Source organism: Carettochelys insculpta, chromosome 28 (genome assembly GCF_033958435.1).
Source record: "Carettochelys insculpta isolate YL-2023 chromosome 28, ASM3395843v1, whole genome shotgun sequence".
NCBI classification, from domain to species: domain Eukaryota; kingdom Metazoa; phylum Chordata; order Testudines; family Carettochelyidae; genus Carettochelys; species Carettochelys insculpta.
This window is the reverse complement of record NC_134164.1, coordinates 2,871,338-2,883,230: the sequence shown is the minus strand read 5'-3', so window position 1 is coordinate 2,883,230 and position 11,893 is coordinate 2,871,338. Positions and strand designations below refer to the sequence as shown.

The 11,893-nt window shown below is 65.2% G+C and overlaps 1 protein-coding gene across 1 annotated transcript; it reads left to right on the top strand.

Moving 5' to 3' along the window:
* The first annotated feature begins 5,491 nt into the window (after positions 1-5,491).
* Positions 5,492-10,366, top strand: EPOP (elongin BC and polycomb repressive complex 2 associated protein). Its single transcript, XM_074978691.1, has one exon. It carries the CDS (start codon positions 5,492-5,494, stop codon positions 7,466-7,468), a length of 1,977 nt encoding a protein of 658 aa, XP_074834792.1. The 3' UTR covers positions 7,469-10,366.
* The last annotated feature ends 1,527 nt before the right edge of the window (positions 10,367-11,893 follow it).

The following is an 11,893-nucleotide window of genomic DNA, read 5'->3' as shown; positions in this document are numbered from 1 at the left end:
TGAGAGAGGAAAAGCGGCTGAGGTGGTATCTTTTATGGGACTATCTTGTCTCTTCAAGAAAAAAGCAGCCCTGGCAGTAATGGTCCTGAGTCTCACAACCCAAATGAAACGACACTAGCACGCTGACATCCCGCTACCCACAAACCAGGAGCTGGGGGCGTGACTACCCTCCAGCTCCCGGCGCTTCCACCGCTAGGTGACTGCTACGGAAACAATCAGAGATGCAGAGTTAACTCCAGCGGCCGGCGTCGACTCCCGAGATGTACCGCCCGGTTCCTAAATATCGACCTACTGCTCTTAGACGTGCCCGGAGCTTCCAGCCCCGGCAGACGCGCACTGTGCAGCGCTTGCAGTGCGAAATGGAGCCCCAGCTGCCTGGGAAGGGGCGCGGTTTTGGTGCAACACCCCTACTGCTGAATGCCCCTGGGCAGGCTCTCAAGGGGGCGTGTGTGCAGCTGGCAGCGCAGGGGGGCAAGCCCGCCAGCGGGAAGGTGTTGAGAAAGTCACACGCAGCTCAGCTGCGGGGCCGTGGAGCGCCTGGCAGGCAGAATGGCCCCCGGGGCCTCTGGAGCTGAGGGCTTGAGCCCCTGCGGTCTCAGCTAAAGGAAACCTTCCAGGCCCTCTTCTCGAGCCCGGGCCAAGCAACCCACAGCCTCGGCGGGTCGCGCTTAACACGCGTCGTCTTCAGGTTGCGAACTCGAACAGAAACTTCCCGAGCAGCTGGGTAGAAACACTCCCACCCCCGGCGGTGTGAGCGGCTGTCACCACGCGCTGCCCCGAACCCCCCCAGGAAGGGGCTTAAGCCCCTGCCTGATCGGCTTAGGCTCTGAGAGCCCAGGACGTGGGTCTTCCCCACGAGAGCGCATCACCTAATAAAGGCACCTGCGGCTCCTGACGGCGCCAGGGGGCCGCGTCCTCGCTCGGGGGGCTCCCCGCCTACGTGTAGCGGCGTAATTCACCCCTTTAGGGACCCCTTAAGTCCTAGACCCCCCCCCCCGCGATGTCCCTGGAGCTGCGGGTCCCGGCACAGGGGGCCTGGGCGGAAACTCGCGGAGACTTCACCCCCCGCGTGGGAACTCGGCGGGCTCGGAGCTGGCGGCGCCCCGGTTTGATGCGCGGCGCTGTGGCTGCGCAGGCAGCCGTTGTACCGCTCGCTGCAGGCCGAACCGCTCCCAATTCACCGGGCTCGGCCTCGTGTTCTGCTCCCTGGGTCCCCTCCTCGCTTACCCCCGCGGGGTACACGCGCACACTGCCGCATCCCGCTGCGCTCGCCGTGGCGCCGGCTGCGTGTGCGTGGGGCGGGGGGGGGTAACACATCCCCTCGCTGGGCCGGTTTGCTGAGCTCCAAGGGGCGCTGAACTTGAGACCTTTCAGCTCAAAGCAGCCAAGGAACCAGCGCCTGCAGCGCAAGGAGCCCCGGCGAGGCGAGGCGAGGCGTGTGTGTGCGGGTGCCGGAGCGGGAGCCGGGCGAGTCTAGGGACCACCAAAGCCCGCAAGCCGCCCGGCAGCGCTTTAACACGCTCATTTACTGGGGGTGGTGGTGCGCGCGCGCTGAGTGCAAACGAAACCACACCAGGTTCCCGCCGGGGTCTATCTACAGCCCGCTCGCCTCTGCCCGGCCCGGCCCGGCCCGGCCCGCCTGAGCTCTGCCGTGTGCGATCGGAGATTCCCGAAGCCCATTTCCTGCGCGCTGGGGGTGAGCCGGGGAAGGCCCCGGGCAGCTGCTCACGGCGATCTCGCTTCTGGCTCAGCCTTTACCGGCCCTCCCGGACCGGCTGAATTCTCCGCTAAACCCCCTCGGCCCCCGCGCACGCCCCTTTCTCACGCCTGGTTTCCTTTGCCAGCCCGGGGGGTGGGGGGCTCCGGGCGCCTTTCATCTTTTAACACGCGCTGCGGGGGAGGGGGCGCAGACCTGCAGGCAGCAGTAGCGGCTCCGAGCAGAGCTTCCAGGGCGCTGCCTGGACCTCCCCCGCTGCACTTGGGGGAGTTTGGGGGCGAGGCGTTGTGCCTGGGGAGCTATTTTAAAGCTGCCTGGTAGCTCGCGGCTCTCGCTGGTGGTGGGGGGAGGCTGTAATTGTGTGTGGGGGTCCGCACCGGTGTGCTTGTGACTCTGCGCACGTGTGTGTGACCAGGCGCCGCTCCCGGAACACCTCCACGTGCACACGTTTTTGCACTTCCGTGCCACCAGCATCTGTGCACGATTTAACACGCCAGCCCTCCCGCTGCCTCGCGGCTCGCCCCGGGACGCTTGCACGCCCATAACAAAGGCCAGCGCAGAGGAGACGGGAGCAAACCCTTGCCTTTATGTGGTCAGGCAACTGCCTCTGTAAAGGTCCTTCCTCTCCCCGCGAGTCCCCCCCCCACACACACCCGGGAACTTTTACTGCCGTCTGCGGGAACAGCCAACAGCAGCAGGACGAGACATCTCAGAGGCCCGAGCCGGCTCCTAATGCCAGCCCCGGCTACACTTTCGTCCCCAGCCCCTCCCAAGGCTCTGGCGGGGTGCCCGGGGGACGGGGGGTCTGGAGCTAACAAAGGCCAACCCAGGGGTGGGACCTCTTCCCGTCGCCCTCCCAGGGGTGAGTGCCTCGGCGGCCCGGCAGCCCAGTTCTGCGCCGCGGGGCCGAGCCCCCAGACCGCCGGACAAACACGAGCATTACGTGAGCAGGACGCGGGCCTGCTCGAAGCCTGCCGCCTCCGCACCCCCCAGGCCTCTGCAGCACCCCCCGGGCCCGGACGCTCCTCTCCCCCGAGACCGCTGCAGCTTTTCTCCCCGCCAGGAGTGCGCCCGAAACCCCGGCTCACTCCCGGCTCCTCTCCCGGCTCGGAGGCAGAGGCTGGCGCCCCTCGCAGCACGGCGCGGCGCGGCGCGGGGCGGGGCGGGGCGCTCAGGCTCTTGCCGGGGCTGGGGAGGGTGGGATTTGTCAGCCTGGCTTTAAGCCAAAGGAGAAATCTGCGCGTTCTGGCATCCGGCCTGGGATGCCCTCGGAGGTCCCCGCCTCCCTCAGCCCCACTCCCGCGTGCAGCCGCGAACCGCTGCGGCGTGCGCTCCCCAGTCCCGTTCGGTCCCCTGCCCTCGGCCCCGGCCAAACAAAGGGTGTTGTGTGCAGTGGCGGCTCCCTGCGTGCGAATACCAGGGCTGGTAACTGGTGCTTTGACGCAAGGCAGGGCTGTGTGTGTGTGTGTGAGAGAGAGAGAGAGAGAGGGAATTTGGCAGGGCTGTGTGTGTATGGGGCAGGGCTCTGTGTGTGTGCGTGTTTATCGGGGTTGTGTGTGTGTATTTGATAGAGTGTGTGTGTGTTTGGCAGGGCTGTGTATGTGTATTTGATCGGGTCTGTGTGTGTGTCTTTAGCAGGGCTGCGTAGCTGTATTTGGCAGGGTCTGTGTGCGTGTGTGCGTGTGTTTGGCAGGGTTGTGTATGTGTATTTGATAGGTCTGTGTGTGTGTTTAGCAGGGCTCTGTAGGTGTATTTGGCAGGGTCTGTGTGTGTGTGTTTAGCAGGATCTGTGTGTGTGTGTTTGGCAGGGCTGTGTGTGCATTGGCCTGGGTTCTGTGTGTGTCTCATTAAAGGCAAACCTCCCCCATACTGACTTCAGCTTAAAATATAAAGGTCTCCCGTTCGCATGTGGGATTTTGTACCGTTGTTGTAGAGAGGGGATCGGAAGCCTACATTTAAATCAGGAGAGCTCGGGCCTCCGTGAAGAGCCTGGCTGGCTGGGCTGGTTTAGCATCGGCCCTTCGGGGAATCTGGCTCTTCCTGGCTTTTAAATGTGAATATTTTGTGGTCGATCACACCGGCGTCTTCACAACGGAATAAACAATAAAGCAGCAACTGCATCTCCACATCCCTCATGCTGCACACCGAGGAGAAAAGCGGGGACAGGCCAAAACCAGCCTTTCATTCAAAACAGACTTCAAAGCTGGGACTTCCCTGCTCTCGAAACTTTCCGGGGTAACTTTCCGAAGCCCCCACAGCCCACGAGCGGGATAAGGCCGAGAGTTCTGGTCAGTTTCCGATCCCCGACCCCGCAGCTTTCCGGGTGAGCGAGAATCGGTTCCGATGGGATGAGAGAAACCGAGTGTTCCCCTCTCCTGACGACAGAAATGTGCAGCCCTCCTTGTGGGTACCCATGGGTGAATTAAGGTGAGGAGTCGCCAGGGCACCACATACCAAAGACAGCTGGGGATTTTCAGTCTGCAGCAAAGTTCAGCAGGGTCCCCAAGCTCTAATTCTTTAGCCCCCGAGTTCATCAATAAAATCAAGCCCAGAAGTTTGGAAGAAAAACATCAGAGGAAAGAAAGATGGCCGGGAAGGGAGAAAACAAACGCGGGTCTTTGCTTGTTATTTATTCTCGTTCTCATTAGGACAGTTCAGAACAATTAATACAGTAATTGGCCGTTCCCAAGCATTCCACTCCCGCTGAAATGATGGCTGGTCACAGACTCCACCGGTCGGCGCTGAAAGCAGGGACGCTGCATGTTTGAAAACACAGACACGTTTGCAAAGAAAAGGGTGAAATTTCCTGCGCGCCCCGGGGAGAAAGAGGCTGAAATAAACGCACCGAAGGCGGCTAGGAGGGCGATTGCTGAACAAAGGCGGCAGCGTGAAAATGCGCCGGGAAGACGGAAAAGCAAGAGGCGCCGCTGGCTGAAAGCGACGCCCTGCGGACACGTGCGTTTGTCACGCCGCGGCCGCCTGCACAGACAGGCCTGTGGATTTGCCAGGCCTGCGCGCCCAGAAGTACAGGCTACGCGTGCAACCCCTCTGCGCACCAGGGAGACAGGCGGCCACAATCCAATCTGCCAGCCGCCACCTACGCCTCCAGCCCCGCTCAGCTACAGCCGGGCCGGGTCCGCATGGGCGCCGCGCGGCTGCGGGACGAGAAGCGGCTGGATTTCTTTTTTTTTTTTTTTCAATGAATGTTTTCCATGGGGGGTGTGAAATGTTGGGGGGTTATGACATCACAAGGTCGAAGTACCCAATCAGCTCGCAGATGGAAGACACGGGGGGGGTCCCTATCACATACTGTACTCCGGCAGCTTGTCTTTAGGTGGGAGCGACGTGGATCCCCCCCGCCCCCGCCCCCGCCCCCGCAGCTCTCAGCATCCGCCTGGCGCTGCCCCGCCGAAGGGGACCGGGGGGCCGGCCAGGCTGCTTCTCGGAGAGGTGATTTCCAAGGGGAGGGGGCGGGGGGCTTGGAGGCCGCAGGATGTTGGCGGCGGTATTTTTCCTCCTCTCCCTGTTCGTTCCTGGAGGGGGCAGGGGAGAGACGGCGCCTCAGCCGGGGAGGAAGGACTCGGGCCTCTGGGAGAGGTGGCAAGGCCCCGACCGGCGCTTCTGAAAGGGAAATCGGCAATTCTGCAGCTGTCCCCCCCCTTGTGGGGGGCCGCGATCGGGGGCCGGGGGGGGCTGATTGCCAAAGACCCCGAAGGGAGCCGCACAGTGAATGCTGCCTGCAAAATGTTCCTGCCTCGCCCAGGGAGCTTCGCCATGGGGCCCGCCAGGCCGGGGGACTTCCAGGCCGGCTACCAGCAGATCGGAGGGATTAACCTGGGGTACTTACAGATCAACGGCACGCAGATGTTCGCCCTGGCCCAGGTCCTCAGCGGCCTCTTCAAGGACATCCCCCGCGCCACCATCAGCAGGAGGATGGACAGCTTGAAGATCAAGAACCGGCGCTGCGACCTGCGCGAGCTGCGGACGCTCAAGGCGATCCGCTCCGTGCCCACGCGCGCCGTGAAGTGCTCGCTCATCTCCCGGGCGGACCTGGAGGCGCTCTGCACCTCCTGCCAGGGCCTGGGCCCCGGCGGGAGGGAGAGGGAGAGGAAGAGGAAGAGGAGGGAGCCCGGGGGCTTGTTCCAGTGCCCCGGGCAGCAGCTGCTGGCCCCGTGTAGAGCCGGCGCCTATTGCACCCAGGATGCCGGGATCTGCTCCAAGCGGCCCCCAGCGCCCGGCCCCCCGCCGGCCCGGCTCTTGGGCGGGCCCTTCAGCCGCGGCTTCCGAAGCTACGACAAAGCCCCGAGGGGCCGGAGGGGCGAGGTGCTAGGAGGGCGCCGGGGGCTCTTGGCTGGCGTGGTGACCTCCTACCCGCCGGATCTCCAGCTGCGGCGCTGCGGGGCGCACGGAGCCGGGCCGGCGCCTCCCGCGTCGCAGGCGGGCTGCGCCCCAGGCCTTTTCCCCGCCGAGAAGCGCCCAGGCTCGGCCAGGCAAAGCCGCCTTTTCCCGGGCTGCAAGAGGCAAGGGACCTCGGCCGGCTACTCCAGCGACTCGGACTCCAGCCTGGATGCCGAGGGCTGCAGCGCGCCCACCTCCAGCGACTCCTCGGAGGAGGAAGAAGGGGCCACGTCGTGCAGCAGCGAGGAAGGCACCTCCTCCGAGTCGGAGAGCAGCTCCCTGTGCAGCCGCGACTCGGTGCAGAGCACCCGCTACAGGCAGGCGGCTCTGCCCCGCTACCAGCCGCTGCTCCCGCCGCCACACCCCGCCAAGGAGCCCGGCGGGGAGGAGAGGCTCCCGGAGCCGCCCAAAGCCGCCCTGCGCCCGGGTCCCGACCTCCTGCTACTCTCCCAGCAGCTCTGGGCCAGGACGCTGCGCGCCTCCGCTTGGGAAAGTTTGCGGCCGCTTCCAGCCCTGGGAGCCGGAGCCCCGCAGCCGGAGCTCGCGGGCCCCAAGCCGGGGGCCCCCGCCCCTCCCCGCGGCAGCCCCCCCGGGGGAGACTCTCAGAAAAGGGGCGGCTGCGGGGAGGCAGAGCCCGGCGCTGAAGGGGAGGGTTTGCGCAGCCCTGCAGTAAACAACGCCGGCCCCAGCGAGCCAGCCCCAGGGCTCTTGGCCGGCTCAGCTCCGGCGCCACCGGCTCGGGACTCGGCCGGGAGCCCAAGCCCGGCTCCGCAGACGGTCCTAGCGGAACCCCGGCGGGAGCACTTCGACAGGCTGATCCGGCGAGCCAAGCTGTGGTGCTACGCCAAAGGCTTCAGCGTGGACGGGAAAAGTTTGCGGCCCGGAGGGAGGCCGGAACCTGGCGGGGCGGCTGAGTTCCTGTCCCCCGGGTCCCGGGCCGCCCCCAGCCCCCTGGCCAGCAAAGCTGGGAAGGGCCCCGGCTCGGAAAGACACCCCAAGCGCAGACGCCTCCCCAGGGGCGCCGAGGCGGAGAGAGCTCAGCGCTCCTCCAAGGGCGGGCCCCAAAAGACTCCGCGGAGGGGCGCCCCGAAGAGAAAGGCCCCCGACAAGCGCCCGGCCAGCGCGGGGCCGCCCCCCGCCCGGAACTCCTTTAGCCTCATGGGCAGCTTCCCCTGCACCCCTTCGCTGGTGGTGGGGGCGGACGGGGACTTGTGCCCCGCCGCCTCCCTGTGCGTAAAGAGCTCCGGGGCGCTCTCCAAGACGCACCCGCTGTGGCGCTGGCAGCTGGGGGGCAGCGCCCTGCCCGTGCCCCCCAGCCTCCGATTCCGGGGCTACGGCCGGGAGGGTCGCTGAAGGAGGGTTTACACGCAGCCGTTGAGGGAGATGGGAACCGGATTAGTCCCCAGGCCCCGGGGGTCGGTAGCGCCAGTGGGAGGCGCCTGGGAGGGCCCTGAGTTTCGGGAAGGGCTGAGCCCCCCCCCCGCACCTTGCAAGCGTCTGCCCCCCAACCAGAGGGAGCCGCGGTCAGGTCAGGAACCCTGGGCCCAGGTATTTCTGCGGGGAATGTGCAGGGGAAGGGATTTCAAGGCTGGTTACTTCAGGAGTTTTTTTGGGGGGGTCTGTGCAGCTCTGAAACCTCCCCCCCCTCGGGCCAGCTAGCAGAATCCCTCCCGCGCCCCCGGGGTCAGTGCTTCATTCCAGCCCGGGGGATTGTGCCTGTCCCGTCCCGCTACCTCCTGGCCCGGCGGAGAATCGCAGGCGGCCAGCCCTGCGCCCGTTAACGTGACCGCCTCCAAGCCTGCCCCTGAAAGGCCGCAAGGGAGGCAGCCGGCGCGGGAGGAGACCGGCCCCGACCCCCCTCCCTTGAGAGAGGCCCTGGATTAAAACCACCACCCGCCTCACCTGCCGGGAGGAGCGACGGCCCCGCTTCTTTGCATTCCTCACCCTCCAGCAACAAAGCTGCCGGCAGCAGCCGGAGCGAAATCCCCTCCCGACCGCAGGGGGGGAAGGCCGCAAACCCCGCTGCAAGCCCAGGAAGCAGGCGGGGGTCAGAGGAGCCGGGTGGAAACAGCGGATGTGCAGGGCAAAGAGCTGGGGGCCGGCCAGGCGGAAGGGAGCAGGCCTGGAAGGGCTTTACTGCAGCCCGGCCTGGCGTCCGGGGCACGAGGAAAGGGCCCAGCCCCGCGGGCTGATCTCTGCTAAGCTCCAAAGTGGAACGCGGAGAAGGTCTCACCGCCTCTGCCTCCAAAGCAGAGTCTGCGTGTAACTGGCCCCGGGGCTATTTCTGCTCGGATCTCACCGCTCCCCGACATCGCAGTCCCACGGGCTCTCAGAACTCGCTTCTGCTCGGGCAACGGTAGACGCGTCCGAGCCAGCGCGGGGTTTGCTCTGGTGGCTGGTTGTCCCCAGCCCCTTCCAGCACGAAGTATTTCCAGATCAGCTCCACTGCGGGGCCGGGGGATTCCCCCTCACGTCCCTCCATTCCCGCCAATGTTTGCGTTGCCCCGCATCCTGTCGCGACGGACTCCCGCAGACACCGTCTGCCCGGGCGCAGGCGGACAGGCGGACGCAGACAGAAGGACAACGCACGTTTTCTTGCAAAGCAGATAAGCTGCGGATCGCTGTGGGCTTGAACGCAAATACTCCAACCCGGCCAAACAGCTCGTGCGATTTTTAGTGTCACTCCAGCGGTGGCGGAAAGGGACGGTCCATTCCTGGGTGCGCTGGTTCCGCTCTCTTCATGTGCATTTTCTGTGCCGCATGCGGAATTTTTGCTGCTGGAACAAAGCCTGTGCAATGACTGGCTTTTCTCCTACACCACAAGGGTGGGGACGCTCCTGTGCCTGGGAGCGATCCGGCCTGTAGCAGCGGCTGTGGAAGGCTATAAAAATGAGGTCACCGTGCACGAGAGAAAGCCCTGCTCTGCCGGACGTTTCTCTTCCTGCTGCAGTTTGCTTGTAAACCTCCTCCTCGCAATCAGGGGCCTGGACTGCAGCGCACGGCCGCGCACAAACATGGAGGAGGCGTTTGATGCTGCGCACCCAGACGCTGCCGGCCCCAGCGGGATTTGAAGAGCAAAACCGAGGAGCGAGGGACAGAATCTTGGTTGTGTGACTGTCGAAAGGGGAACGCAGCCGCCAGGCCCAACGCCGAGCTCGTAAAATGTGTTTTCCGGGGTTTGTTTGGGAGGCTTTATTTTCGAGGGGGGAAGGAATTCAAGCAGATTTGTGACCTTAGTTAATTACAAACCACTGTTGTTAACGCGAGAGCGTGGGATAACGGCAACAAAGCCTCACGCGCAAAGAAAGAGGGAGCAGTGTGAAGTAGCCAGAAAGTCTGCAAGAAGGGTGCATGGCTGCGAGGAACGTGCTCGCTGGTTTCTCTTTCGTTGCATGCCTGGCCCTGCAGCCCTGACACTCGCAGAGCTCCCAGGGAAGTGAAAAGGAGAGAGATTTTTTTCCGTTAGCCGGGATAAACTGAGCAGAAAAGACGGAGACACTTTGGCTAGGGAAGGGCCCAGTCTGCTCCGGTCCACAGAGAACTCAGGAATATTCTATAAAGGATGTAATCACCTCCAAATGCGTGTGGGTGTGTAAGGGTGTGTGTGTGTACGAAACACACCATTGCATACACACACTGTTGTCTATGCACACATGCAAGCAGTGTATGAAGTGATGGAGGCTGTGCATGTAATACAATATACCTCAAAACTTACCCTCCGCGCCAGGCCAGGCGCACCTTGGAAGCTACAGGGACACCCAGTTCTATGCTGAAAACTCGCCCTGCTTTGTTTACACGTTGCAGAGAAATTAATCCCAGGCAGAAAAGTGAAATAATCTTCCTGAGAAATCCCCCTTCCTTCCCAGGGGGGTCCCAACGAGGCTTGTTGCAAGGCAATCAGATAACTAAACCCAAGGGGAAGCCGGCGGTTCCCGGCTCTCGCGTGGCCGGGAGGGTCTTTGTAAATAAATACGTACAGCAAAGAAACCTCGCTCCGGGCCGGGAGAGACGCGAGGGGGGTTGCAGCCAAGGAGCGAACCCTCCGCTCGCAGCAGTGGGGGCTTTTCGGCGAGCCGCTGCGCCGATCGGTTTTATCGCCTCCTCCAGCTCGTTTCTCTGGCGCTGGGCGCGAGAGACTGGCCGAGAGCCGCCTAACAACGGGCCCGTCGCAGACGAACCCAGTGAGGCCCGGCGGGCTCTGAAGAAGTGGGCCCGGCCCCCGGAGGCTCAGCCCCGCAGAAATCCTTTGGCCAGACCGCGGCGCGCCGCCTTCCCGCGGCTTGGCCCCTTCTCTCCTGCCTCCCGACGGGTCCCCCTGCCCGGGGCTCGCTGCGGGGGTTAATTGCACCGCGGGGGGCCGGGGCTCGGCCTCTGCACGGCTGGCGCTGCCGGGGGGGTGGGGGCTGGGTTAAAACGGGCTTGACCGGCGCTCCCCAAGGGGGGGCAGCGCGCCTGGGATTTAAAGGCGCAGCTCCCCGTTTTCCCCGGGCCCAAGGGAGGGGACCCCCCCAGCGGCACTTGCCAGGAGTAACACGCTCCCCCCAGCGCCGAGGGGCGAGTCGGGGGCCCCTCTGCGGGACGCTGGCTGCGTGAATCCCCCGGCCGCTTGCCTCGGGCTGCCGAGCACCCCGCAGCGTAGCGCACGCACCGGGCAGGGACCTGGCCCCGGCCCGGCCGCAACGCGGGTCAAACCGCCCGGCGGGAGGGTCGCCCCCCTCGGCCTCCTTCGGGACCTGATCGCTGGCAGGTGTCCGGCGCTGCGGGCGAGCGGGTCCCGGGCCCAACCCGCGGGCAGCGCGGCCCTGAGGGGAGGAATAAACGCCCCTGTGCGGAGCGGAGCTTGTGTGCTTAGGGCAGGGCTGGGGTGGGGGCCCGGGGCCTGGGTATTTCTGCCTCGTGGCTGGGTAGGCGCCTGTCGGCCGTGCGCCCGCAGCTGGAGAAGGGGTTTGTGTCACCGCGTGCCGGTGTGTCCCTGTGTGTGCGCGCGGCCCGGGGGCCGTGTCCGCGGGACACAGGGCGGCTTGTGGCTTCCGGGGCGGGCTACGCTCGCTCCCCGCGTGTCTGCAGGCGTGGGGTCTGCGTGTGCGCAGCTGAGTGTGCAGCGCGCGTGCACGTGTGCGTGCGCGCGGGGGGGGGTTATGGGGTGTGGGGGTCGATTACATTGGCTTTTGTGGAAGTTTAGCTTGTTTCGCGCGTGTTAGTGCGTTAGTGCTTCTCCGTCGGCGCCGGGGTTTCTCTGGAGGGAAGGGTGACGCACTGTCCCCCCCCACACCGGTCCCACCGCCCGCCGGTTCCGAGGCCGGGCACTGCCGGAATTTCCCTTTGGGGGCCCAGGAGACTGGCTGCCCCACGGCCCTGGTGAAAACCCACAAAGCCGGAAACGCCGGGCGCCCCAGAGGAGCAGCGACCCCCCATAAGAACACACAACACAACCCAACACAACCCAACCGGAGAGCAAAGACAAGGCGGGGCTCCGCTCCCCCCGTTCTCGTGTCTCTCCGCAGAAAAGCGGTGGGAGCGGGCGGCGCGGCGCGGGGGAATCCCCCCCGCAGGTCCGCACTGACGGGGGCGCGCAGCCCCCTCCTCCTCCGGCCTCTCTGCCCCCCCCCCGAGCCCGGCCCCCTTCCTGCTCTGAAAATGCCGGGCAGCCCCTGAGAGCCCTGCGTCTCCCGACCCCACGTGCGCCCCCGGGGCCCTCTACGGCGGAGGTTCATGGCCCGCAGCGGGGGGCGCTGGCGGATTAGGTCGCCGCGGGGGGGCTGTGAGAAAGAGAGGGGA